The sequence below is a fragment of the Kogia breviceps genome, chromosome 15 (assembly GCF_026419965.1).
Source record: "Kogia breviceps isolate mKogBre1 chromosome 15, mKogBre1 haplotype 1, whole genome shotgun sequence".
NCBI lineage: Eukaryota > Metazoa > Chordata > Mammalia > Artiodactyla > Physeteridae > Kogia > Kogia breviceps.
Window position 1 is genome coordinate 88135623 of NC_081324.1, and position 22951 is coordinate 88158573.

Sequence of the window (22951 nt, forward strand, 5' to 3'; positions counted from 1 at the left end):
AAAGCAATTTTCTGACTTAGATATTCTCTTTATGACAAAGGCCGTTAACCGTCTGAAGAACAGCTTAAAATTCATGAAGTTTGAAGAACCAAAGGCCTTCAACATAAGCCCGATCTCCATTCCGGAGCGCTGCCTACCATCTCCTGCTCAGCAGTGTTTAACATGCTAAGAAATGGAAATGCATGATAGGTTTTCTAGGATCGCTTCCAGAAACATTCAAATTTTGTTATTTATTGCTTTGTATACCACAGAAAGGGTAAAAGCAGCGCCAAGAGCCCTGAATTTTGATGATTTTGAAACTCAAAAGGAGTTTCAACCACATTCTGCTTTGGAATTCCGCAGCCCCTCCTTCCCCAGGCTCACCCTCAGGTGACGCGGAAGCCCATCCTACCTTTAGGACCTGTTCTAGGTTCTCCAGCTTGGCTTGGAGCTGGTGTTTCTCCTTCACGGCCAAATCGCGTTCTCTGGTCACTATGGTGAGCGTGTGTTTAAGCCGAGCATACTCTGCTTTCACCTACAAGTAGCAAGGATGGAGAGAAGGGGCTGTTTACAACATGCATAGGAGCTGCGGTGGGCATTTGTCCCCAGCTGTCATCTGTCACCTCCCCTTTTTGGAGACTCTTCCCCTCCGTCACCCTCAGTCATGGACTTCTTGGTGGGTCCACTCCTGCTGGGGTGAATACGTGTGACCAAAGGCTGGCCAATCAGCACACAGCCTCCCTCTTCATCCCGCCCATCCTCGCCACGGCCACAGTGATTGGCTCAGGACTGGGAACGTGACCCAGGTCTGGCCAATCAGTGTAATCCCATGCCCTGGCTATGGTGATTGGTTGGGGCAGGGCACAGGACCCAGTCGCAACTGCGGAGCATGAGATATTTGGCCTCGTGTAGGAATCTGGGAAGAGACTTTCTCTTTTGCCCTCGGGACTTGGAAAGTTGAGGACAAAGGCTGGAGCTACAGTGCCATGTGCCATCATGAGGGAAGAACTCATCTGAGAATAGAGCCAAGAGAGGCAAAAGAGGGAGAAGCAGTGTCCTGATGACATCATTTGAGCACCTAGTTCAAGCTGTGCCCGAAGCTAATGTTTTCCTTTCCCGTTACTTAGGCCAATAGATTCCCTTGGTTTGCTTGTACCAATTTGAATTGTCTTCTGTCCTTTTGAACTGAAAGTCCTAACAGACAAAATATTATCCAAATTGTCAACTCAGACTAATTTCTGTTGTCTAAAATTTTCGCCCCTGTCTTAAAAGTGGACAAAAATGGCAACAAGGCTCCACATGGATTAGAATGATGCGTGTTCCAATAACCTCAGAAATCATGTCCATCCTAAGCCCACACCCCCCAGGACCATGTTTAGAACTTATCTGGGAGGCTCCACGAATTCTCAATCTCTCCTCTAGCTTCTTTGAAACAGATAAGGGCAGCCATTGATGAGAGAAGTTATGAGATTTATTTTCCTTTATTTTTCATTGTGCAGCATATTCTAACCCAGCCACAGGATTTTAATTTCTTTCCCTCCTCCCCAAACATTACAACATGAATTATGTCTTCAATAACAGACTGTCACAAAGTCATGGTTTTTTTTAGCTACAAAAGTCCTGTTTTAAACGCTTTAGGTACAGAGTGTTCGTTCAACCTTACAATTTCTGTGGCATAGAAAGAAAGGAAGGCACCCACTTGGCATTGCTAAATGGAACAGGGTTACGTGGAAGCTGTTATTAAGAGGTCGTAGAGAGGTCTGATTCACAGAGGTATTTTCACGCCATTTTGCTACAGCATGATGCATCAGGCAATGAACGTGGGGAAAAATTCAAATGCTCCCTCGTGAAAATGTCATGACCTATAGGAATTAAGCAGCACCCACATTTGAACCTCAACCCCGGGTTTGCTGAAAAGCCATCACTTCTCATGATCTGGCTAATCAAGGAAACTAGACTCGGAACTAGTGTTCGAATACCCCAAGTCCAGTCTCATACAGTAGCCAGCATAAGCTCTCCGGAATAAAAATCAGATCTTGCTGCTTCCTGATCGAAACCTCCCGGGGCTGCCATGGAAATTAGCATAAAATCCAAACTCCTGATGTGGCCCCAAAGTCCTGTAGCATCTTGCCCACCCACCTCTCTGATCTGACCTGCAACCATTCACCATGCTCAGCCACCCTGGCCTCTTTTTGTCCCTTGAACAAGCCAAGCTTATTCCCACCCCAGGGCCTTTGCACATGCTCTTCCCATTGTGGCACATCCCTACCCAGCTCCCACTCCACCCCCCGTCTCTGCCAGCCTGGCTCCTTCTCATCAAGTATGTCACTCCTCAGACAAGCCCTCGGGTACCAAAATCCTCCCCACCTGGCTGCCTCCTTTCCCCTCACTGCTTTGCCCTGCTTTATTTTCCACGGGCGTTTATCACTATGTGAAATTATCCTATGAGCTGTTTACGTTTTTCTTGGGGTTTCTCCTCATTAGAATGTAAGCTCCGATGGGAAAGGAGTTTTCTTTTGTAATCCTATTCCCTGTCGTCAGAGAGGAGAAGCAGAGTGGACAGCCAAAGTCCACATAAGTCAGGTGTTTCCAAGAAACTCAGATTCACGCGTTGTAGGGAAGCCGCCGACTTGGGTTTCAGGCTCCGTTTGCTGGCCTCGTTTATTTCCGTACATTTAGTTTTTATCCAGTCCCTTATAAGAGCACCGGGCAGTCAGGAACCGCCCTCCCAAGGGCACTGACCAGGCCTTTGGCCAAGAATAGCCAATCCCCAACCCGCAGACAGACCACAGCCCAGACGTGGGTCTGGTCACCGACTGGCAGGCGTCAGACCTGCTCTCCCACAGAGATGTTGCTGAAGGCGGTCAGGGCAGACATGAGAGGGTCAGGCCCACCCCTAAATCCTGCCTACCCCACCTGGAGCGAAAACGCTGTGCTTTTGTTGTGGGAAATACTGTGTTCACTGTAGATAGTGACTTAACAGAAAGCAATACCGTTGGGGGAAAGACACAAGCGTTATTTGTCTTGAAGACAATATGCTGTAAAGGACAGCAGCTGTGGGTGAGGAAGGATCTGCCGAGGACTTCTGGGCAACTAAAAGGCTCCGGAAGTCGTTGGCATTTGCACGTTAATACATCTAATACACTTCCTCTCATGCCAGGATTGTGGTTCTGCGTTTCTTTGACTTGAAATTTTCCATTGTGTCCCCTTTATGTTTACTGGAATGATTAAGGTCACTTCCCTGGTCTGCAACACTGGAAAGAAAGTCTGCTGGTTAGGAGACAAAAGGATTGATTTGGGGAGAGACTGAGGTAGGCTGAATAAAGACCCCACAAGGACATCCACACCCTAATCCTGGAGCCTGTGAATGCTACCTTATATGGCAAAAAATGACTTGGAAGGGGTGATTAAGATAAGGATCTTGAGATGGGGAGACTGTCCTGGATTACCCTGGTGGGTCCAGTGTAGTAATGACAAGGGTCCTGATGAGAGGAAGGTGGGAAAAGAGAGATTTTAAAGATGCTATACTGCCGGATTTGGACAGGGAGGAAGGGGCCAAGAGCCAAGGAATGCGGGCGCCTCTAGGAGCTGGAAAAGGTGAGAACACCATTCTCTCCTGGAGCCTCCAGAAGGAATGAGCCCTGCCGACACCTCGGTTCTAGGACTTCTGACACCGAGCGGTCTGGTTCCAGTGACTCCACAATTAAGAAAGGAAAAGAAGAAGACAGTATTGGAAACATGAGGTTAAATTGGTCTTGGAAATCTCATAGCCTAATCTCTCGCGTGAAAAAATACCTGTTTGTGAAAATCTCTGCTCTTTCCCAAGAAAGGGAAATTCTCCACTGTCACTGGTCACGTCACCCTCCGGCTCAGCAACCGCAACTCGCCCACACCCACCCACATGGCCCTTTGTAGCGCTGCCCGTTGCCCTTCGGCGTATGTCGTCTCTTTCCGGCGGGGACGCAGACTGAGATGCCGCGTGACAGGCCAGCGGGAATCTCTGGGGGACAATGACCCCACGTGAACACCATGCTTTATAAGAAAGGCTGGGCTGCTCCAGCTGCAGCAACGTTGCCGCGGTGACCACAAGAGCCACGGCCCCCGCGGGACGGCGCCGCGGGGGAGCGGGAGCCTGTGTCGCCGTCCGTCTCCAGCAGGTGCCTCCGCCCTGGGCTCTGGAACTTCTGGTCGCATGAGAACAAGAATGTCCCCCGGGGGGTTACGTCACCCAGCCTGGGACCCTGCTACCTGCAGCTGAAAGACCCGCAGCTGATTCTCGCAGAGAAGGGGGCTCTCTCTGATTTGGGAACAGCCGATCCTGTCTGGAAACAGGACCGAGGCTCCAAACAGAAAACACTCTGAATGTTGGCTCAACGGGCTGCTTGCAGCGCTGGAGGCTCAGGACCTCAGGCCACTGCCCCGCCGGCCTTTCCAGCCCTGCCTGCCCCGGGAGCCTTGGAGGAGAGGCCCATCGGCTTACAAGTCCCTGGTCCCCGGCTGCCCAGTGTGCGGAGCTCAAAGCCGGTCACTTTCATGACCAGAGAACCCCATAGAGCCAAACCTATGTCCTGGCACCTGGACTAGAACATTCTCCTGGGAACTCAGCCAGGTGATCTACTAGCGGAGAAAGAAGTCTTGGACTAGCAGAAAGGATGGAGAGAGATTTTCACTAAGACCGATAAACTCCCCTCCTCCACAAAAAAGAACTTAAAAGCCCAGACAATTCCTCCTAAGATGGAAAGCTAAGAACAGTGGACCCTTACACGATTTTTTTTTTTTTTTGCGGTACGCGGGCCTCTCACTGTCGCGGCCTCTCCCGTTGCGGAGCACAGGCTCCGGACGCGCAGGCTCAGCGGCCACGGCTCACGGGCCCAGCCGCTCCGCGGCACGTGGGATCCTCCCGGACCGGGGCACGAACCCGCGTCCCCTGCATCGGCAGGCGGACTCCCAACCACTGCGCCACCAGGGGAAGCCCAAGATTTTGTTTTTTAATACAGGAAAAATAGATAACGGTACTCAGGCGTGCCTGCTGGGCTTTTCCAGCAAAGGTATGTGGCTCCACGAATCCCAAACGTCCACGTGTGGCGTCCGACAGATGCCCAGTTTTCTCAGTAATAAGATGAAGAAAAGGAGCCCCAGCTAGGGAGGGGCATGAGCGCTGTCATCTGTAACCGAACCCGGAATTCCAGCCGACCTCAGATTTCTGGCCGGCAGGTAAAACGAGTTCACAGGTCATAGGTTCACAGGTCATGAGCTTAACACCCCACCCAGTACCTGGCTTCAGAACATGGGCACCACCGCGTCCGACTTGCTGCCCGGGACCTCCCACTGTACACAGACCCAGCGGCGCATTCCCGGCTCGGGCACCGGATCCAGCCACTCGGCGCGTCTCTGTATCAAAATACAGATTCCGGTGGCAGCCACAGTAGCACCAGGTGGGAAGGTAGCTTAAAACAGCTGGCAACAGTTACGCAATGAGAAAGTAGCCTGAGCCTCCGGTTAGCTACCAGAACAGCTGCCCAGTTTGGGGGGGAGCTTAATGGGCTCCTTTGAACCCAGGCAAGTAAGAAATTTTAAATCAGTTAAAAAAAAAAAAAAAAAGTTTGGTTTGCAGGCTTTGAGGGCATTGACCCCATCCTTTGCGCCGTGTCCTGCATTCCCAGCTCATCTGTGTCCTTCCACAGCGCTGCCTGCCCAGGGGAATTCAATGCAACCTTCCAGATAGTCCAATATCCAATTTTGCACCTAGAGGCAATGCCTTCTGGGCAGGCTTCAGGGAAGACACTGACTGCATGCCTTTGCCTCAGTAATGAAGGGCTCTGATCGTTACATTTGCTTACTTAATCAAGGCGACTAGAAAGCAGACTGCAAATCCAAGCCCGAATCAGCTGGGGGGGCTGGGAATTCCCAGACGTCTTCCAGACAACCAGGAAGGTTCCTTGTGTTTCTACAGGTCACAGGGGTGGCCCCCCAGTGGATCTGGTGCTGTGGTTGAATGCTTTCAGCAGCAGCACAAACGGACCTGCCCCTTGCACATCCCCAAGTTACCCTGGGACGCAGACGCTGGTCCCTGAGGGCAGTCTTTTTCTTTGTAACATCTTTATTGGAGTATAATTGCTTTACAATTATACTATATTAGTTTCTGCTTTATAACAAAGTGAATCAGCTGTACATATACATATGTTCTCATATCTCCTCCCTCTTGGGAGTCTTTTAATGCTGAAGGGAGCTCATTTTCTGGGCCTTGAAGCTTGGTTTAAAAGGCCCACGGTGGGGCTTCCCTGGTGGCGCAGTGGTTAGGAATCCACCTGCCAAAGCCGGGGACCCGGGTTCGAGCCCCGGGCCGGGAAGATCCCACGTGCCGCGGAGCAACTGAGCCCAGGTGCCACAACTGCTGAAGCCCGCGTGCCTAGAACCCGAGCTCCGCAACAAGAGAAGCCACCGCAATGAGAAGCCCGTGCACCGCAACGAAGAGCCGCCCCCGCTTGCCGCAACTAGAGGAAGCGCACGCGCAGTAGCAAAGACCCAGTGCAGCCAACAATAAATAAATAAATAAATAAATGTATAAAAGGCCACAGTGTGGAGGCAGCAGGGGAACCAGTTTCAAATCTTAAAAGTGAAAAAATAATGTCGGATTTGGTGAGAGTTCTGTGGGAGCAGAGGTGCCCATCAGGGTAGCTGGAGAGCCAGGTCCGGGAACGAGACGGCGGTGGTACCCACCACCTGGATCTGCCGTCACCAAGCAGGCACCACACTCCGGGCGTAGGGACCCAGTTTAGGCGCCCACAGACACGCACATGGAGTGATCTGAGCGAAAGAGAGAAAGCCAGAAAAAAAAAAAAAAGGAAAAAGAGAAAGAAAGAGAGAACGCCATCCCAGGATCAACCCTTCCTCTGGCCACGGCTTGCCCAGCCCTGCCATTGCCATCAGCCCACCTCTGACGCCAAAAGCGCCGCCATTTTTTTTCATCTTTGTTCCTATTTCAAGAAAACGACTCTCGGTCTGAGAAGGTCACTAAGCCTCATGATGGATTCACACCTCAGTGTGAGTGAGCTTATCAAAGACTTCCCGTTTGGAAGGAAAAAGGACAGAGGACGCAGGGCCCGGCAGGAATAGGGGGCAAAGGGGAACTAAAGGGAGAGGTGGGGGTGTAGAATAAACACGTCTCTTTTTTAATCGTGGTGAAATACTCACGACATAAAATGTGACGTCTTAACCACTTCTAAGTGTACAGCTCAGTGACGTGATGTACAGTCAGACAGCTGTGCAGTCATCACGACCAGAACTTTCTCCTTCTTCCCAAACGGAAACTCTGTCCCCACTGGACACTAACTCCCCATCCCCCTCCTGCAGCCCCGCCACCCACCATCCTGCTTTCTCTAGGCATCTGACTGCTCTAGGGACTTTATATAAGTGGGATCCTACAGTGTTTGACCTTCTGTGACTGGCTTTTTTCACTGAGCATAATGTCCCCAAGGTTCACCCGTGTTGCTGCACCTTCTCAGCATTTCCTGCCTTTAAAGGCTGAGTAATAAATAGTCCATTGTACGTATACATCACCTTCTGTTATCCATTCATTTGTAGATGGACACGGGTGGCTTCCACATTTGGGCTATTGTGAATAGTGCTGCTATGAACAGGGGTGGACAAATACTGCTTCCCAATCCAGCTTTTAATTCTCTTGGGCGCATCTCCGGAAGTGGAATTGCTGGTGCACGGTGCGATTCCATTTTTAACTTGTTAAGGCTCTGCCGTCCTGTTCTCCGCAGTCCCTGCACCATTTTACATTCCCACCAACACTTGCTATTTTCTGAACAGCACAACTTTTGGGGGGAAAAAGAAAGAAAGAAAGAAAAAAAAGAAAAAAAAAGCCCAAACAGGAAGGCAGGAAAATAAGTGTGAAATCAAGAAAGCTCTAACTTTGATAGTAAACTGAAATAGGCTTTGGTAAATCTGTGAAATTAGCGACTCCAAACCACCAACCAATCATTCACTAATATTTACTCTGAGCAGCCACTCTGTGTCCTGTTATATCAGGCGCTGGGGATACGGTGATGAATATGAAGGCAAAGACCTCTGCTACCTGGGAGGTGACATTCCTACGGGGGCGGGGACAGACACACAAATTAGTGAAGACACATGATCGACCAAGTAATAAGAGACACAAGAAGACAAAAGCCAGGTGAAGCCACATGGTTAAAAGGAGGAGGAGTGGGGGGACACAGGTGGGAATCAGGGAAGGTCTAGCTGAAGAGGTGCCTCTTCGGCTGACACATGAAGAGCGAGAAGCCGGCGGCCGGTGGAAAAGAAGGGAGTAGGGCTCTAAGCGGGGAAAGTCATCGCCTGCCCGGGCAGGCTTGGCGGTCAGAGGAGCAAAAAGAAGTTCAGGGTGGACAGAACTTCAGGAATCAAAGGTCGGGAGGCAGGTGACAAGGCAGAGCAAGATGTGGGCCGTGGCGAGGAGCTGCATTCTTACGTGGGGAGGAAGTTTGCTCAGAGGAGGAACACGGTCTGGTTTGAATCACCAGATCACTCTTTTTTTTTTTTTTTTTTTTTTTTTTTTGCGGTATGCGGGCCTCTCACTGTCGTGGCCTCTCCCGTTGCGGAGCACAGGCTCCGGACGCGCAGGCGCAGCGGCCACGGCTCACGGGCCCAGCCGCTCCGCGGCACGTGGGATCTTCCCGGACCGGGGCACGAACCCGTGTCTCCTGCATCGGCAGGCGGATTCTCAACCACTGCGCCACCAGGGAAGCCCCTCCAGATCACTCTTGATCCTGCCGGAAAATGGCTGCAGGATGTCAGGAAGGACAGAGAGAACGGCGGCCCGCGCTGGGGGGACACGGTGGGATGGGCTGTTCAGCGTGGGGTGCAGGAGCGAGCACAGGGAGAACCCGGGGCCGCTCCCGGCGTCCTGGCCTGAGCGGCTGGGCGACGGCCAGTCACTGGGGTGAGAGAACTAGGAGAGGCGACGGTTTGGGGGTCGGACACGGGAAGTTTTGTTCCGGCCCCGGTGCGACCGAAGAGACGTCTGAGTAGGGATACCTGGCAGACGGCGAACGAGCCGTTTCCCAAGCGCTTCGTGCAGTGGCCGCGTGATGGCATATAAGAGGCGGGACCCGGCCACCCGGCCACCCTCCTCTGGGGGCACTGCCGTGAGTCCTCCCTCTCCGCCTTCCCCGGGCCCCGCCTGACGGCCCCCCTCCCGGTGGCCTGTCCGCAGCGGCTGCCGGTTACCTTGTCCAGATGCCGGGCCCTTGCGGGAAGGCCTGCATGGTGGGGTCTCAGGCGGTGGTCTCCCTGGGCAGCATCCTTCAGCGCGTTTTCCTAGAGCAAAAGGAAAGGGCATCGTGAGATGAAGCCCCAACTTGCAGAGACATGTGGAACACAGCTGGGATGGGTTCTGATCTGAAGTTAGACCTGGGTTGGGTGGGGCTCTGCGAGTCACGGGACTCGGGGTATTGGACCGCTTTCTTTCCGAGCCACAGGTTTCCTACTCTATAAAACGGGAGGAATGATACTTTACGATGATGTTACAAGTAGATGGTAAAAATAATATCTATAAGGCGTGTCGTGATGTGGCCAGAAGATCGTTCACATCCGATCCGTGGTGTGCTGAGCTGCGTTACACGTCTGTGTCCGAAAGAGGCAACAGAACTGCTCTCCAGCTGGAGTTTATGTCAAGCTTTGAGCCGCCCCCTTTCCTCACAAACACTGCTCCAAACACATTGCCATACTAAACGGTATTTAATTGTCTTGCTCCAAAAGAAGATAGAAGTCTACAAGGACTGTGGATGGCTGGAACACACGCGGTGGTGGAAGTCCCAGGACCCCCGCCAGCCTCTGAGTCCAGAACTGGGCAGAGAGGATTAGGACCCCAATTCTTCTTGCTACGCAGGACTGGAAGCGACCCACTTGAGGCTAGAGACCTGAGCAAAGGTCGCCACCTGACCTGAGACTGAGGTCAAGTCCCCAACCCGCAAAGAGGGCTGCCCAGAGCTCTAGCTCACGGAAGGTAATCCCCTGGAGAGGCAGAGGACTCAGACCCCCTGGCTCAGTGATGTCACCTGTGCAGGAAGCCTGAGCTACAAGTACTAAAACCGGGGGCACCCGCGGGGTGGGGCGGGACGACAAGGAAGTGAGACGGGGTGGGTGGGAATGAGCCCAGGGAGACACAGATTGGGGGCTGAACTCTCCCCACGCAAGGTGAGTCTGGAAATAGAAAGTCCAAAACACAGCAAGAAAAGTCACACTACTAAAGAGGTTTAACAAAGTCAGCGGCCAGGGTGAACTGACTCCAGAAGAAGTAAAAATGACACAGCAGCCTGACAATGACATCGGTGAGCGGGCTGGGGACGGAATACAGGTAAAATATAGGGACGGCACATCCACTGGAAAAGCGCAAGGAAGAAGCAATGGGGACGCTTAGCGGCCCCCTGCGGAAAGCGGCAGCAATGGCCACCAGCAGTCAGGTCTGCAGTTCTCTGGTTTGCTCGAACACAAGCGTCTTCTCTGTTCGCCTCCTAAGCGCGTCACTATCTGGGGAGTGCTCACGTCTGAACTGACCTGGGCATCTCCTCTGCAATACGGTGAGAGTCCTGAATTGGGGCTCATTCACACCCACGATAGGAAAGGGGCAGGAATCACACGGCTTTGAACACCTCCCACAAGAGGAAAGGCTCCTCCTGGCTGTTTTCAGGTCCCGTATTTCAGTCAAGCCCCCTTCCCCCTGGCCACCGCCGTCGCGGTCTCCTCCTCTCCGCGGCGTCTCCCAGGTTTCCGTGGGGATGAAGCACAAGGAAGCGGTCTCCACGCGCCTCACCCGTGGGCTCCGGTTCTGGAAACGATGATCCCCAACCTGCGGGAGAGCGCTGCCCTCCTCTGAGATGTCCCCAGTGGCATAAATTCATGGTCGTCTTTCTTAAGTCAAGCAATTACAGGGGAGTCCCCTGCCAGCTCCTTGAACCTGGAGACGTGCTGAGCTGTCCCACGTGTGAGAATCACCAGCGATCATAGGGACGGGTGCACTGATCGAGACACCTGACTCCTGACCTTGGAGGGCTTGGATGCCCCAAGGTGAACTACGGGGGCCGTGTCTCGGGGAGTTAGAGGAGAAACTTTAAAGAGGGTTAGAATGTCAGTTCTGGGGTCACACTGGCTAAATACAAACTCGAGCTCCTCTGTGTGTGAGTCCTGTGACCTCTGGCAGGTTGTCCGATATCTCCACACTCTCGAAGACGGAAGGATGTAAAAGCGTCTACCCAGGCAGCCCCTGGGGGGATTAAACGAGACGGTCCTCGCTGCGCACGGCGGCAGCTCAGGCAGGGGTCCCTTTCCCCACCGGAGGCACCACCGTCACTCTCCACGCCTTCCGCGTTCTGCCATATGCACCCGGTCAGCTCCTACCGTCACCTCACTCTGCAGTGCAGACACACACACACACACACACACACACACACACACAGGCACTGAAATTCGGTAGAGTGGTGAGGAGGCAAGGCACCTCACGAGAAAAGTGGGCTGCGACAAGGGGACGTCGGGAAGAGAAGCGGTGCTAACTCTTTGATCCAGTTTTACAGTGGTTGTAGAAAAGTGACATTCCTCTATTTTACCTATATTCCATCTCAGTGATTCAAGGTCAGCTGCTTAACCTGATAAAATCAGTCTTCACAAGAAAAAGAGCCCAGGATCTAAATCCAGTCCAGGAAGCACCGATCCACAGTGTCACCAGGCAAAAGGGGGGACACGTGGCCATCGCTTCCCCAAATCAGTCCACGCATGAATCCACAACTGGGGTACAGCCTACTGTACTGGCTCCCCAACCGAGAGGAGCTAGGAACGGAAGGAGCTGCTGAAAAGCAAACTCACCCCCAGAGGAACAATCCTCCGCCCCACAGAAAACTCCGTAGCAGAAGGCAAAGCCCCTCCTACAGTGATGCTGAAAGAACCCACTCAGCCATCAACACGTCCAGGTAAAAGCCCAACGAAGGGTGAAGATGCCACTTAAGCCACACGGACTGTGTGGTTTCTTTGCCAGATTATAGCACCTCATTGATCCAGACTTGTCGATTCCCCCTGAGGAAGCCCAGAGGTGAGCGGGGGGCAGGGGACGCATGTGGTCTCGCCCCCAGTGTGGCGGTGACGGCAGACATCGGTCCTCCCGCCCTTTGGAGAAACAGAGCACGGGTGCTCCCCAGACATGCGTCCCGCGTCGCTTAGGGGGAGATTCAGAAGACGCCCCGCTGCTCACGCTCCCAGCCCTGTGAGTGCCGAAAAGCAACAAGACTCACCCTGGAAGCTTTCATCATTGACACCGTGCAGGACCAGAGCTGCCCGCCCGGGGAAGCTGTCACCGCTCCAGTTAAATCTAGCCCTTCTGGGTTACTCAGTGCCGCCAGAGCAGGGCTGCCACGCAAGAGATGGAACACCTTACGTACTGGCCGCATGCTTGAGACCAGAAGGCCCCCCAAAGAGGTGGGCTTTTAGTTGCAACACGACAAAATGAGACTCGCCAACAGGCGCGGGTGCACAAGCTATGACAATTCACAGGAGAAGGAGGAGGAGGAGGATGGTGTGGACTTAATATAATCTGACACTCCCGCTGAGTAACGAGGGTTTTCACAGCCTGGGGAAAGGCGGCCGGCCACGCCAGCGCCCAGGTCCCAGGTGTGCGCGCGCGCCTCCCCGCTATGGTGTGACCTGTGCCGCACTGGGTCCCCGTGTGCTGGGGGTTTGACACTGTTGACTACTGACCACATCTGAGGGCCCGGGAACTGAAGCTGACAGCCCACGCCCACCGCCTGGAGACGCGAAGCCGGTGACTCACGCATCCCTAGGACTGAGATAACGAAGGACTTTCCCAGCACCAGCTGTAGGAAATCAACCCTTGGAGCTCAGTCTTCTTGACCTGCGATAACGATTGTTAAGAGAGGAAAAGCAGCCTATGTGTATCCGTTCACTTCTTCGGAAACAGGACAGCTTTTCCCGTCCTGGGGAGATTCTCAGCATCGTGATGGAAGCAGATTGAGTCTTGGACGCTTTACACCGAAAGCATCCAAGCAAGAGGCTTAGGATCCGCCAGACAGTGGATGCGTGAGGCAGGGTCTACCCGGCAGGGATCCAAACACACAGTCTGTTGAAACTAGGTGTCCGCCACCACAGATGGAAAAGGGCACAGTTCTTATTTCCACTTTGTAGATGAACATTTGGAGGTTAGGACCAGCTCCCAGAAGCTGATCAGAGAGCTCCGGTGCTGAGCTGAGGACACCCGGGACCAGTTACCCCTGAAGCCTGAGCCGTGGGAGTGAGTGCCGTCTGCCCGTGCGACAAAAGGGAGGACCCGGGACAGAGCGAGAGAAGCACAGATGTTACAATGGGCAGGAGAAGAGGCTCCTGCAAAGGGCTGGGCAGCCGTGATGGGAGAAGAGGAGGGTGACGTCCCATACGCTAAGGAAGCACAGACTTGAGGACGTCTGGGCACCAAGTGCCGCCCAAGCCAGGTGAGGACCGTAAGGTAGACACGGTCTCAGTGGGTGCAGCATTGAAGACGCCCCCCATGACCTTCAAGAGAGGTGCTGAGAGGGAGCCCTCCTACACGCTTGATGGGAACGTCAACTGGTGCAGCCGCTATGGAGGTTCCTCAAAAGACTAAAAATAGAGCTACCACATGACCCAGCAATCCCACTCCTGGGCACATATCCAGAGAAAGCTGTAGTTCAAAAAGATACGCGCACCCCTGTGTTCATAGCGGCACTATTCACAATGGCCAAGACATGGAAGCAACCTCAGTGGCCGTGGACGGATGAGTGGATAAAGAAGACGTGGCACGTATATGCCATGGAATATTCCTCAGCCATAGAAAAGAAGGAAATCATGCCATCTGCAGCTACGTGGATGGACCTAGAGACGATCACACTAAGTGAAGTAAGTCAGACAGAGAAAGACAAATCTCATAGAATAGCACTTATGTGTGGAATCTATTAAAAAATGATACGAATGAACTTATTTACAAAACAGAAATAGACTTACAGACATAGAAAACAGACTTACGGTTACCAAAGGGGAAAGTGGGGGAGGGATGAATTAGGGATTGGGGGTTAGCCGATACACACTGCTCTACAGGTAAAACAGATAAATAACAAGGACCTGCCGCAGCGCACAGGGAACCACGCTCACTATCTTACAATAACCTATAATGGCAAAGACTCGGAAAAGGAATAGATACATATATATATGCATAACTGAGTCACTTTGCTGTACACCTGAAACATTGTAAAGCAACTCTACCGCAACCAAAACACTTGTAAGTTTTTAAAAGTTTTCAAAAATAAAACAAGAATAAAAATACAAAGAGAGGTGCTGAGGGTGGAATCGCAGAGGTCACCGTACGACAGACGGGAGAGGTCCAGAAACCGAGAGTCGATAGTTCTTGGAAGGATGCTGCGCCAACAGGAGCAGCGAGACCCAGATGAGCCTCCGAGGGGCGCGGGTGGCCGCGGGGAGGCGGAGGAGAGGCCGAGGCTCTGGCGGCAGCGGTGGTAGCAACAAAACCCAGTGGCTCCCGCTCCTCCCGCAGGTAAGTGGGTGGCGGTGGGTGGCGCAAGCAGGGGCACTGGCGGGAAACCCGGCTAAGGCTGCAGGGGGTGACGCTCCATGCGAGCAGCAGGCCCCACTGGGAAGGAGCGAGGGCAGGAGACGAGCACAGAGCGCTCTGGGGACGAGGCCACGTGAGGGGAGACGGACGCACGTTCAGCGACATCGCGGCTGCAAGGCACGGAGCTCCTGCTCTGGGCCAGGAGCTGATCGAAGCTCGTCGCTTTCTTGGTTTTCTTTTCAAAAGCTCACCCGATTCTTACACCCTCTCTGTGAGGTGGACACTACTCTCCCCCCTTGGTATACGAGGAAACGAAGGCACCAAGGGTTAAGTGACCTGAACGGGTAACCTCCACGCAGCGGGCGGGCAGCTCCCGAGCACTGGACCGCGTGCCCCCTGCACCCCCGTCGCCCCCAACTCTCCTTCCGAAGAGCAAGGTCCTGCGGCTTTCCTGGTCCTGGGAGCTGCCAGTGGGCTCAGAAATGCCTCCAGCTGGGAGGCGTGGGTGTCCTGGCAGACCTGGGACAGTGTTCCTCAGGCTGGGGGCTGAAGATACAGTCTTGGGGGGTGGTCTATGAAAAGAAAATTTTGGTATTTTTTATTTCCATGAAATCTAAAAGGAATAAATATAAGCATATCCCTTGCCTCCTCACCACTCTACTGAATTTCAATGCCCGTGTGTGTGTGTGTGTGTGTGTGTGTGTGTCTGCACTGACTTGAAGAATTACCATCTTGATTGCCCCAAGGTAACGAAAAGATAACAAAGGCTAACGTAGGTAAAGGGTGCTTTCATACCAAGTGCAAGCCACATGCCTTCACACGTGCTTAAGAATCAAAGATTTTGCAGGAGTTTGAAAGAGATCAGCGGTAGGAATGTTGAATCGACTTTCAGGCAGCTGCGTCACCATCTGCCTTAGTAAAGTTAAGTAAAGGGCACCATCTTTACTTACAGAGGAAAATTCAGTTTAAATAAAATAATATCATCCGACACATTAAATGACAATAAGTTTGAATTTTGAACTTTACTGGCTTCTCTCATGTGTTTCTTTCCAACCTGTTCATTTGTGTCGGCCGTATGGTTTAGAAAAGCTGTAAAAATTTTAGAAACCAGTTTTCTCACTGTGCACGTGTAATTACATTATGAATTATAAATATATAATCATACTATGTTCAAATATAATAAAGAGTATGTGGTTATAATGTGCGAGTCTCGTAGAATCATATTGTGTAAGAGTGATATAATTACCAATTATAATAACATAGAGTAAAAATCATTAAAGTCAACACCGGGATGTGCTTCATAATACTTTTCTTCTTGAAAAGTCTTCCCGAGTGGCTCTAGCCTAAAGGCACGGGCAGGGAGGATGGAGTACGCGGAGGAGAGAAAGGAAAGCCGAGGACCAGGAGGGCATGGAGTGCCTGGGGTGAGAGAGCCGGGAGGAAAGGGGGAGGAACCTGCTTTGGTCCTGTTCAGGGTCTGGACCGTGGCTGAGCCCCACTCCCGCCCCTTGTGGTCAGGGCCCAGGACAGCGACTAAGTCATCACATGCTTTGGAGGAACACCGGGACTCAGAAGACCTGGGTTTGAGACCTAATTCTAACATTTACCGAGTGTGATTCTGGGCAAACCCTCTGAGCATTCCTGGCTATTTAAATGAGATGATGCACACAAGCACACTTTGCGCTCTGTAAAGGGCAATTTGAATGTGAAAGACCGCTGTGTAAATAAAGGGACTGCCGCTGTTTTCCTGTGATGCTCTGGGGTTCAGGGCAGGGAGAGAGAAACCCAAATCTCTAAGTCCCCGTCTGTATTCAGAAAAAAACCCACAAATGTGCCCTTGGAATTGGAACGCGCTATTCCTTGACCTGTTTCATATTCAGCCATCGTACACGTGCCAATAATGCAATTACGGAAAAGCACACCGTGCTATTTAAAAGCTGTTTGTCTAACATAGGTTAAAGACGAGCTGAAATGGAAAAAGATAACACACCAAGCAGGTTGTAATGCTAAGCTCGTGACCCAGACAAACACGCGTATTTTAAAGAAGGCGTCTCTCAGCGGTTGTATTTCATCAGTTTACGTGTACTTACTATGTGTGCTCGGTCCTTCTAATGGTTAAAAATAAGCGACAGCGAAACGTATGCTTGGTTCCCACTGGTCACTATTGTCGGTACACAGGCTGGCCCCCAAGACAGCTCTGCTCTACCAAAAACGGTGGGATTGGACCTAGGAGAGTCATTCGACACGGGATTAACAAGGGTAGGGGAGCAAGGGGAGAGGAAGAGAGGACAGCTAAAACGTAGAAAAGTTGGAACTCCCCTACATGGCTGGTGGGGACATAAAATGGTGCAGCCGCTGTGGAGAAGAATTGGATGTTTCCTCGAAAGGGTTAAACAGAATTACCTTTTACGACCCCGTGATTCCACTCTTAGATATACACCCAAAAGAACTGAAAACAAGGGGTCCAAACAAATCCTTGTACGTAAACGTTCACGGCAGCACTATTCACAATGGCCAGAATGTGGGAAACACTCGGACAGATGTCCATGAACTGAGGGACACATGAACAGAATGTGGTCTCTCCACACAAGGGCACGTCATTCAGCCATAAAAACGAATGGAGCACAGACACACACTACAAGGTGAACCTTGAACACGTCAAGCTCAGTGAGAGAAGCCAGACGCGAAAATGTTACATACTGTGTACATCTGATAAGAAATATCAAAAATAGGTAAGTCCATAAAGACAGAAAGCACACTTGTGGTTGCCAGCGGCTGGGGGGCGGGGTGAAGCGGGGGTGATTTTGCTCAACGGACCCGGGGTTTCCCTCTGGGCTGGTGAGAATGTTTTAGAACCAGCTAGAGGTGGTGCTTTTACAACGCTGTGAACGTGCTTAAATGCCACTGTTTACTATAAAATTGCTAATTTTATGTTGTATGAATTTAACCTCAACTTTTGAAAACTGTCATCAATTCCTCCAGCAACAGAGCCTGAAGCGCTGCGAGAGAAGAAAGGTTATTCCCCAGCCCTTTCTCCATAAGCCTTTCCCGTTGGAAGTATCTCCCGCATTGAGACCCACTTGGGACAACTGGTCCCCTAGATGCAAACAACACCGCATCTGGTCCTCAATCAATAAGCAGCAGTTCCCCCCACCCCCGCCACCGCTACCCCCGGCGCTAGAGGGAAAAGCTGAGACCTGTTAGGTTCATCTCCAGTATGGCTCCTGCCGAAGGGACCTTCGGGATCACTTTTTCTATACATGACTTCGGCATAAGCTGCTGACTTTGGAACCGAACGCTGGCATAAAACACAACGCTTCCACAGGCTTGTGCAGCACACACGACGCGTAAGAGTTTTAAAACCATCTTCCGCCTACTCTACGAAAAGAATTTAAAGATGCCTGTAATAAAATATTTATGCAATAGGGTGGTTAAGAATTTTTTTAAAAAAGAGAGAGAGAACAATATATAGAAAAATGTATAACCAGGGAATCACATAGAGGATTTTACCCAGTGACTGAACATCACATTTGAGCACTGAGCTTGCCAGCTACGAATTGGAAGGACAAGCGGTCAGTTAGAAATTTGTTCATGTAAAGGATGAGCCCCCTAGGATCCTTCCACAAATAACATGGCGATAAAGAAATATTTATGTGCCTTTTAAAAAAGCGTTTGCTTTTTCAAGAGATAGTTTATCAGTAACCATATTGTTACAATATTGTTACAAAATGGCAACAGTCCTTCAAGGGCTCCAGCATCTTACACTCCTGACAACCTAGTCTTTCCTTCAACACATTCCAAATTCTTGATCATGGAAACTTTGAGTTATACAAGCAAATGGAAACAGTCGTGCTGCAAACTGGCCCAACCAGGCAGAGTCAGGCTGTAGCCTTGGGCAAACGGGGCAGCCACTCGCTCAGTAACACCAAGTGTCTCCCCCAAAGACCTATCTCACTCCGACTGACCGGTGACTGGCTTTGCCTTATGACTCAGAGACCTCCAGCTGTTAGAAAATACGTATTTGAGTTTAGGTCCAAATTTGAGTTTTCTGTCCACATCATGGTACATCAAACGTCATAGAAAACAGACCAAATTCCTTCTCTACCTGGATGTTTCAGACATATATATATTTTTGGCCGTGCCGCACGACACACAAGACGCAGAATCTTAGTTCCCCGACCAGGGATTGAACCCGTGTCCCCTGCAGTGGAAGCGCCGAGTCTTAACCACTGGATCGCCAGGGAAGTCCCTGGATGTTTCAGGTATCTTTAACTTTTTGTTTGGTTTTGTTTTTACTGAGTTATAGTTAACATGCAATATCATATTAGTCTCAGATGTATAGCGTAGTGATTTGATATCTTTATACATAATGAAATAATCACTGCAACAGGACGAGTCACCATTGTCACCATACAAAGTTCTCACGGTATCACTGACTCTGCTCCCTATGTGTACATTACACCCTTGTGACATATTTCCCTTATACTGGATGTTTGTGCCTCCTAATCTCCCTCACCTACTTCCTCTGTGGCCCCCAAACCACCTCCCTTCTGGCGACCCCCTGTCTGCTCTCTGCATCTATGAGTCTGGTTCTGTTCTGTTTGTCTCATTTGTTTTGCTTTTTAGATTCTACATGTAAGTGAGATCGTATGGATGGTACTTGTCTTCCCCTGTCTGACTTCCTTCACTTAGCATAATACCCTCCAGGTCCATCCCCGTTGCCACAGATGGGAAGGTTTCATCCTTTTTACAGCGGAGTCGTGTTCCATCGTACATATACCACATCTTCTTTACCCATCCGTCTACTGATGGGCACTTCATTCACTTTCTTTTCTTTATTTAAAACTTTTTCTTCTTTCTTTCCTTCTTTCTCTGTTTATTTATTTTTTTGGCCGCGTTGGATCTTAGCTGCAGGTACGCCAGGTACTGGTTGAGGCTCTGGCTCTTCCTCGGGGCGTGCGAGCTTCTCTCCGCTCGTGGTGTGAAGACTTCCTCCTTCTAGTTGTGGCCCACGGGCTCCGCGGCAGGTGGGCTCTGTACTTTGTGGCGCACAGGCTCTCTCATTGAGGCGCGCAGGCTCGGCAGTTGTGGCGCGAGGGCCTAGCTGCCCCACGGCACGTGGGGTCCTAGTTCCCCGACCAGGGGTCTAACCTGTGTGCCCTGCATTTGAAGGCAGATTCTTCACCACTGGACCACCAGGGAAGTCCCTCATTAACCTTTTAGATGGAAGTAAAAACACATACACAGAAGTACACAAACAGCTCTATTAATTGTTTTGTTTTGTTTTTTGTTTTTTTGCAGTACGCAGGCCTCTCACCGCTGTGGCCTCTCCTGCTGCAGAGCACAGGCTCCGGACGCGCAGGCTCAGAGGCCACGGCTCACGGGCCCAGCCTCTCTGCGGCACGTGGGATCTTCCCGGACCGGGGCACGAACCCGTGTCCCCTGAATCGGCAGGTGGACTCCCAACCACTGTGCTGCCAGGGAAGCCCTCTCATATTTCTTAAAATAATTTGATGTGAGTAAGAAATAAAGGGACTATGTTTCATTTACAGATGGAATTTTTTTTTTTTTTGGAGGTACACGGGCCTCTCACTGTTGTGGCCTCTCCTGTTGCGGAGCACAGGCTCCGGACGCGCCGGGTCAGCGGCCACGGCTCACGGGCCCAGCCGCTCTGCGGCACGTGGGATCCTCCCGGACTGGGGCACAAACCCGCGTCCCCTGCATCGGCAGGCGGGCTCTCAACCACTGTGCCACCGGGGAAGCCCTGCTAATTTTTAGAAAGTGCGCACATCAGCGCAATCATAGCCCAGATCACAACATAGAACTTCTCAACAGCCCCCCAAATTTCTCTCCTGTCTCCTCCCAGTCAAGATTCTCCCAAAAGGTAACCACTAATTGTTTTGCCTCCTTGCTAACGCTATGTAAATAGAATAAAAGTAATTGACAGAGGTAGGGGTGTATGTGAGCAAGAGGGAGAGGGAGAAGTGGGGAGGGGAAGAGAGGGGAGGGAGGGAGACTGGCTTGTGGAGCTGCAGGGAGGTTCTCACCCACAGACATTATTTTTGGTCAAATAAACATCATCCCGTGGTTATTGCCTTCTGAAATGCAGGTGATCCCAGAATAGGTTGACACTTTTAGTCCCTATACTTAATAATGATTGACTCAATTTATCCCCAAATAGAAGCTCAAAAAGGAAAACCAAACTCTTTTTTGATTTTATGAATCCTCCTCTGGGAGCGGTTCCCAAAAGGGTTTGAGAATCCTTTTTAAGCATCAAAAAATTCACAATCAACGGAACCTTCCTACACTGTTGGTAAGAATGTAAATTGGTGCAGTCACTGTGGAAAATGGTATGGCTGTTCCTCAAAAAACTAAAAATAGAGTTGCCATATGACCCAGCAGTCCCACTCCTGGGCATACATCTGGACAAAACTCTAATTCAAAAAGATACACGCACCCCAGTGTTCACAGCAGCACTATTTACAAGAGCCAAGACATGGAAGCAACATGAATGTCCATCGACAGATGAATGCATAAAGAAGATGTGGTACATATACACAATGGAATACTACTCAGCCATCAAAAGGACAAAATAATGCCATTTGCAGCAATGTGGATGGACCTACAGATGATCATACTAAGTGAAGTAAGTCAGACAGAGAAAGACAAGTACCATATGATATCACTTATATGTGGCGTCTAAAATACAACACAAATCAACATACCTACAAAACAAAAGCAGACTCACAGACATAGAGCACAGACTTATGGTTGCCAAGGGGGAGGGGAGGGGAGGGGAGGGCTGGGAGTTTGGGGTGAGCAGAGGCAAACTCTCATCTATAGGATGGATATAAAACAAGTTCCTGTTGTAGAGCACAGGGGACTATATTCGAAATCCCGTGACAAACCATAATGGAAAAGAATATGAAAAAGAATATATATATATAACTGATTCACTTTGCTGTACAGAACAAATTCACACAGCATCGTAAATCAACTATGCTTCAACAAAATTTTTTAAACATTCAAAATCAACCCTCCGATTACATGGCTGTATCCAGACTTTCATTTATTGGGGGCATTTATGGATTGGCTGGCTTTGGCAATAGTCTATCCCCCAGGCCACCTCCACGACTGGAATTCAATATAGTAGCCACCAGACACATCTGGCTGTTTAATTTTAAAGTTCACTAAAATCAAGTAAAATTATAGAGCTTGATTACCCTCCTCTTGAGTATGGACTGGACTTAGCAACTTGCTTCCAGAGACCAGAATATGTTTAGAGAAGAAGAGCAACTTCGCAGTGGAGAAACCTGGCCGACACCACCTTAGCCAAGAGATCAAGGTCAACATCACCGGGGAGGACACCATCATCACACTGACATCATAATATGATGTGACGAGACGAGACGGGCACTTCACCTCTGTGGCACTTTCTCCAAAGACCGACAACCCCAGTCTAATCGTGAGAAACCCCCAAACCGGGGCTATTCTAAGATTCTGAGAAACTCTCAGAAGTCCGAGTAGGCTGCGGAGGCAGGATGACTAAAGGCCACGTTGGGTCCTGAGTGGGCTCCTGGAACAGAACGCTGGGACACCACCGAGGCGACCTTGAACCTGGACGCGACGTCAGCTGCGGCTGCATATTTGCAAATGCTGGAGCGGGTGCCTGGAATACTCCTGGGCTGATAGGAGAGCCACCTGACCTTGTCCCCAGACTTTGCCCGCTGGCCCTGTAGCTGACACTTCTGAGTAGACTTATCTTCCATGAATCCCACTTCGCCACTGGCGATGCAGGATGGAGGGTGCTGGGCTGGGAAGAAGGTGTTGGGTCCCAAGTATGAGGTTCGTGGAGATTCAGAAAAGGCAGACCGAGACTCGACCTTGGAGGGCCCCCAGCTCACCCAATGGCCAGCTGTGTTGCTGTCAGCAAATTACCTAACTTCTCTGCTTCTCCCTCCCTTCCCCTGTAGAAATGAACCTCACAATCCATACCCTTGCAAGGTCTCTGGGAAGACTGAAATAAACAGTCCAGGTGAAAGATCCTGCTACACATTAGAAAGAGAGCAACTGTTAAGTTTCTAGTGTCCCTGTGCAGAATTCTCAACCCAGGCTGTACAACACACACAGCGCATCTCAAATTGCAAAGGAAGATCTTCTCCTGTCACAAATTCCTCAGCCTCGGGGAACAGAGGAGGCACCCTGATTTCTTCTGATGGAGGAAACGAGATTGCGTCTCTTGCTGGCGTGGAGATGTCATGAGAGGGTCCACGTCAGCGCTTAGAGCTAAATCCAGATCACTCTTCAAAAGTTCCCCTTTTGCTGAGGCTGGACCCAAGGTGAGAGCCTCGCTAGCTTCAAGCATGTTTGCTCTCTCCCGAG

At 50.9% G+C, this 22951-nt stretch overlaps 1 protein-coding gene across 20 annotated transcripts in view; it reads right to left on the reverse strand.

The window, feature by feature from the left end:
* The window catches only part of RIMBP2 (RIMS binding protein 2), a 301313-nt gene that overhangs the window by 102476 nt on the left and 175886 nt on the right, over window positions 1-22951 (reverse strand). For 12 of the 20 annotated variants that reach the window (XR_010837087.1, XR_010837086.1, XM_067016062.1 and 9 more), the window contains exons 1-3: window positions 12267-15217; window positions 9214-9303; window positions 392-514 (exon numbers count right to left, since the gene is read on the reverse strand). Coding sequence is in view for 12 of the 20 variants with exons in the window: in XM_067016062.1 (XP_066872163.1) it covers window positions 392-514; window positions 9214-9303; window positions 12267-12422 (369 nt within the window). In the remaining 8 variants the exon portion in view is untranslated. Of the gene's footprint in view, window positions 1-391; window positions 515-9213; window positions 9304-12266; window positions 15218-22951 lie in introns of those variants that run through there. The other 8 variants (XM_067016063.1, XM_067016065.1, XM_067016064.1 and 5 more) reach the window with 3 other exon arrangements.